The sequence below is a fragment of the Zingiber officinale genome, chromosome 8A, assembly GCF_018446385.1.
Source record: "Zingiber officinale cultivar Zhangliang chromosome 8A, Zo_v1.1, whole genome shotgun sequence".
Taxonomy (NCBI): domain Eukaryota; kingdom Viridiplantae; phylum Streptophyta; class Magnoliopsida; order Zingiberales; family Zingiberaceae; genus Zingiber; species Zingiber officinale.
Genome location: NC_056000.1, coordinates 117,990,411 through 117,996,167, shown reverse-complemented (window position 1 = coordinate 117,996,167; position 5,757 = coordinate 117,990,411). Strand labels below are relative to the sequence as shown.

The following is a 5,757-nucleotide window of genomic DNA, read 5'->3' as shown; positions in this document are numbered from 1 at the left end:
CAGTATGAACATAAAGGAAACCAAATAAAGCAAAGAAGAAGGAAGGTCTTAAATGGAACGTGGTCCGAGTCGTTGGAAGAGTCAGATGTGGTAGAACAAGCTCAAGCAAGCTTTTTGGCACTACCAGCGTGAGAACAAGTGGTCGAGACCAAGCTCGAGCCTGAGTCTAGATCTGAATTTGAAGTTGACTTCGAAACAAGCCACAGATCCTTATCCATTTAAGATGAACCAAACAACAAGGTACACTCTTCCCTAGTCGAAAAATTGTATGATATGATTCACTACTTGATGCGCAAGCTAGTCAAGTCCAATGTCTGGGTCAAGTCACTCCAAAAGGAGGTAAAAGTCCTTAAAATGGAGACTAACCCAAGTTCTTTGATTGACCAAGTTCAAAGTGGAACTTCAACTCAAGTCCATCAATTTGAGGAAGAAAATTCCACTCTGAAAGGTCAAATCAAAGAACTTAAAGAATCATTAGAACGGTTCAATTTGGGTTTCAAAAATCTTGATATGATACTTGGAAAAAAAACTTTGTATACAATCGATCCAAGCTAGGATACAAAGTTAAAACATGACTTAAATCATACCTATCAATTATCAATTGTGAATTGGAATACTAGAAACCAAGTCCAAGCATGAACCATAAATCAAACTTCATTAATCAAGTTAAACAAAACCAATATTAGATCCCCAAGGGTCAAAAACATTACCTAGATAGATCTTATCGAGATTATGATCTGGGAGAGCCAATAGAAACATTGTTTCGTTTAGATAAATTTGCATGCTTGTTTGATTTACAACTTTCTTTGCATGCTTATTTTTTTGTTAAATTTAAAACGGTTAGATAAATACTTAGATTTGATTGATACTTGCCCAACCTAGTATCAAGGTGGGGCGAGATGATAATACGTTGGCAAAGCTTGGTTTAGAGAGTCAAGTGGGATAAGAAGTACCCTACTTGGTCTACTTAACTGAGTGAAACTAACCGAAGCTACCTCATCAAATCCTAGACTAGTTATATCAAAGTTTCTCAAGAGAAAAGTTAAGTGTATAATTTCTTTAAAAGACTTTATTTAGAAGTGGTCGTTGCTTCGATACTCAAGAAGACCCTTGTGGATCGCCACAACCTAGAAACTTATTTGGAAATATGCACTTAACTGACAAATTGTTAAATTTAAATCTGACTTAAATGTCAATCAATCCTTAAAATTCAAATTAAATGTACAAAAATAAAATTAATAATCATCTCACAGAATATGGATGTAAGATTTAAATTTAAACATAATCTTAATAAATTTAATTAAAACTTAAACAATTAATTCAATTAATTAAAAGTATTTAATTTTCTTTATAACCTAAAAACATAATCAACTTAATTAATCCTAAACTAACTAACTAAATTAACTAATTCAAAATTTGACTTAATTTGAATTTTATCTAATTAAATCCAATTAAAACTAAATTCATAATTTTAATTTTCTACTTAAACCTAACATAATCCTAACTTAAACACACCTAAATGACTCCAAAATTAAACCTTAATTGTCAACCTTAAATTAACTTAACTATAACTTAAATAAATTTAACACTATTAAAACTTAAGTAATCTTAATCAATTTAATTAAAACTTAAACAATCAATTCAATTAATTAAAAGATTTTTATTTTCTTTAAAACCTAAAAACATAATTATTAATCAATGTAACAAACCTTAATTAATCTGATTAATATAAGTTTAATTTAACCTAATCCATAATTAATTTAAATCAATTAATTCAAATTTCAATTTAATTTAAAGTTAACTAAACAATTTAATTCATACTTAATTAATGAATAAATCTTAATTTAACTAAGAATATTAATTCAAATCAAACTTGATAAATTAACCGCAAATTCAATTAAATAGTTCATAATTACACTTAATATACCAAAATTTGAGTAATAATTGTAAATCTTAAACTTAATTACTAATTTACTCTAACTTAAATAATTCTGACTTACACTTAATTAATCTTGAACTAATACATCTAATCTTAATTAATCCATAACCAGTTAATCCATACTTAACTTAACATTTTAGTTAATTCGAAATCAAATTTAAAATCAAATAATTTAACCTTAACTAAATAAAATTAAAATTCATTATTAATTTAACCTCACTTAATTTAATTAGTTAATAATCAAGCTAAAACTAATTAGATCATTATATATGTGATTCACAGGAAGAGCTAAAATTAATTAGATTTAATTATTATGATAAATGATTGAATAATCCAGTGAGTAGTAAAAGTTGATAAAAATTAAGGAAAAAATAAATTAGATTTAAATAAAATATGAATATACATGGAAACTCATTATTAATTATGCATGTTTCCACTCTAAGATCTTTTAATTACTATTTACCATACGTTATTTCATTGTATAAATATTGAAAAAACAATGAAATCTTTTTTAAAATTCTTTTAATTTTGAAAATGTTTATTCAAAATTAATCATTCATTTTCCTTTTACAGAGTCCATTGCCAAACAAAGCAAACACATCAATCTCCGCCGGCTACAACAAGAATCAATCCCATAAATAAGATTCATCCCATAAATAAGATTCTATTCCATTCCATTCCTCATTCCCAATCAATCAATGAAGCCAAGTTTCCTTCCTCCTCCTCCTCCTCTGTTTCTTACACTGCGTGGCTTCCGGCGCAGTGAGGCAGAGAGATGCGCTGAACAAGTTTTACTTTAACAACGGAGCAGGGAGGTCTTCTTCTTCATCTTCTTCTTCTTCTTCTTCATGGGCGAGCAGTCTTCTTTCGGTATCCGGCCTGAAGTCGAAGGTCTACGATAATAGTAGGCTGAAGGAGGGGGACAAGGTTGTTCGGTTGCCTGGCCAGTCGGAAGGGGTGAATTTCGATCAATACGCTGGGTATGTCACAGTCGATAGAGCCAACGGACGGGCTCTGTTTTACTACTTTGTCGAGGCTGCCGAGAACAGCGGGTCGAAGCCTATTGTGCTCTGGCTTAATGGAGGTACGGGAATAGTAGAAAATGACGTTGCTTTTCGATCGATAGAGTGGTGATTTCTGTGGCGTGGGTGGGTGCAGGGCCAGGGTGTTCGTCATTGGGGTACGGCGCCATGGAGGAGCTCGGGCCGTTTCGGGTCATGAGCGACGGCAATACTCTGTACAGGAATCCCAATGCTTGGAATGAAGGTTAGGATTATATATATATATATATATATATATATATATATGTTATTTCCTAGAGCTTAGGGAGTAGAGTGAAAAGGTTTCTACTTTGGCATTACCTCGAACGACTGACGTGCATTGTGCAATGCAGTGGTGAATGTCTTGTTCCTAGAGAGCCCCGCCGGCGTCGGCTTCTCCTACTCCAACGCCACGTCGGACTACGCTAGGAGTGGAGACCGTAGGACGGCAACCGACGTGCTGGTTTTCCTGGTCAATTGGTTCGAGCGGTTCCCAGAGTATAAGGGGAGGGACTTCTTCATCACCGGCGAGAGCTACGCCGGCCACTACATCCCCCAGCTCGCCCACGCCATACTCGACCACAAAGATCGCCTCATCAACCTCAAAGGCATCGCGGTAAGCAATGAATCCCGAAATCAATCAGTTCGATTGACCCCTTCTCCTTTTTATTGCAAATTAAATTGGGAAAGATGGATCTCGATCGATTTCAAATTGATTTCGAATGACCTAGTGGCAAAAACGCGGTGATCAACAAGGAGATGGATAGCAAGGGGACGTTTGACTACTTCTGGACGCACGCGTTGATCGCCGATGAGACCATCCGCGTGATCCATAAGTTCTGCAATTTCTCATCGGACGCCCCGTGGATGGCTCCAGAGTGCAACAGGGCAATCGACGAGGGCAACCTTGCCGTGGAGGAGTTGGACGTCTACAACATATACGCGCCGCTGTGCTTCTCATCGGGCGTGACGTCGACTCCAAAATCGCCCTCGGTTTGTCTCTTCTGAACATCTTTACATTTAATTATCCCCATTTTCCTGGTATCCTTAGAGCCAATTTAGATCGAATTGATTCGACCTATTAACTCAAGAATCAGAGTTCATCGCAGTCTTGTTGGATTGGAATTTGCCCAGATTGAAATGCCATACTTAAATTCTGATGCAGATTGAGAATTTTCACTCAATCATATCAATTGTGAATAGAACTAACTAACATATTGCAATGTTATACTTAAATTCTAATGCAGATTGAGATTTTTGATCCTTGTACTTCTAATTACGTGGAGGCATACCTTAACAATCTTGAGGTACAGAAAGCTCTACATGCCAATATCACAAAGCTCAATTACACATGGTCTGGTTGTAGGTATATACATATCTCATACATAGAATACGCCATTTGATAATTTTATTTTTATTTTAAACAAAATAATGAAATTCAACTCATTTATTTATATTTGTCTCCATGCAGCCAAGTGATACCTAGTTGGTCAGATCAGCCTCCCACAATGTTACCAATTATTCACGAATTATTATCTAATGGGATTAGGGTTTTAAAATACAGGTAAAAAAATCATTAGATGTCTTCATCATATCATAGGGTGTGAATCAGCTTTCCATTTCAATACTTTCATTTAGATAGGTGTATAAATTTTGTGGTCCTTATACACATTGTGTAAGTAAAAATAACATATATAGATATATCAATTTTGCAAGTATGATAGCTTTACGATTTCTGCATAACATATGTCATATGACAAAGATATCATTCATTAGATTGCGAGTGAAGGGGTTTTCGATCAATTTTTGTCTCTAACTAAGCGTTGCTTGGGTTTGTGCAGTGGTGACTTTGATGGAGTAGTTCCTGTTACTTCCACAAGATACTCTCTCAAGAAGCTAAAGCTTAAAGTGAAGGCTCCATGGAGAGCTTGGATGCTTAATAGTGAGGTAAACAATTGTGTCGTTTTAAATCTTTTCATAAGATATATAGTTAATTATCCTCAAATCTACAAGTTATTGAAAATGTTTACATTGATGGCAAGTTTTCCTCTATGATACCCTTCATTGCTCTAATGATGGTGATGATTAGTAGAACAAATGACATTAATTTTGATGATTTTTATTATGAATATGTAGGTTGGGGGATATACTGTGGTGTATGATCACAATTTGACATTTACCACTGTTCGAGGAGCCGTACATGAAGTTCCAAGTTATCAGTCAGCTCGAGCTCTGGAGATGATCAAGAGTTTTCTTCAAGGGCTGCATCTACCTGCTATTTAAGCATTTAAAATTGAACCAATTGATTTGTGGTTGTTTATTATGATATCAAACATTACATAAAATTCATTCTATGATTTTTAAATATCATCTATGGCTCGATTTAATCATGGTTTCAAAAAATAATTAATATTTTAACAAAAAAAACATTTTCCTTTTTTAAAAAAAAATTAAGATAGGTTCACTAAACCAAATGCCCATACTATGAGTCATCAGCAAGACGCAACAATTAAATGGGCTACCAACCATTCTCTGTCGAGCCTAATAACCTAAATTACTATCATAATTAATTACCTATTATATTTTCTAGTATTAAATTATAACACTTTTGTCACATTAAATTTTAATTAAAATTACTTATTTATTTACTCATTGATAATTTTGTGCATTTGTATATAAATTCTCAATTTAAAGAATCAAAATGTAAAATCAAATGACAAAAAAATATTAGAACAATATTTTTTAAATAATAAAAAAACTAGATATAGTGTCTGAAAC

General features: G+C 33.5%; 1 protein-coding gene across 1 annotated transcript; it reads left to right on the top strand.

Annotated features, from left to right (window-relative positions):
* The first annotated feature begins 354 nt into the window (after nt 1-354).
* On the top strand, nt 355-5,262 carry LOC122011158 (serine carboxypeptidase II-3-like). Its single transcript, XM_042567579.1, has 8 exons — nt 355-482; nt 2,644-3,023; nt 3,098-3,205; nt 3,333-3,622; nt 3,739-3,972; nt 4,233-4,345; nt 4,821-4,926; nt 5,116-5,262. Exons 1-8 carry the CDS (start codon nt 355-357, stop codon nt 5,260-5,262), a joined length of 1,506 nt encoding a protein of 501 aa, XP_042423513.1.
* Nucleotides 5,263-5,757: the final 495 nt, after the last annotated feature.

Bases quoted from the DNA above. Each gene is read 5' to 3' on its own strand.
- LOC122011158 (XM_042567579.1), top strand. From the start codon at position 355: ATGGAGACTAACCCAAGTTCTTTGATTGACCAAGTTCAAAGTGGAACT. The intron at 3,623-3,738 runs GTTCGATTGACC...ATCAACAAGGAG, and splicing joins ATGAATCCCGAAATCAATCA to ATGGATAGCAAGGGGACGTT. The intron at 4,927-5,115 runs GTAAACAATTGT...ATGAATATGTAG, and splicing joins CTTGGATGCTTAATAGTGAG to GTTGGGGGATATACTGTGGT.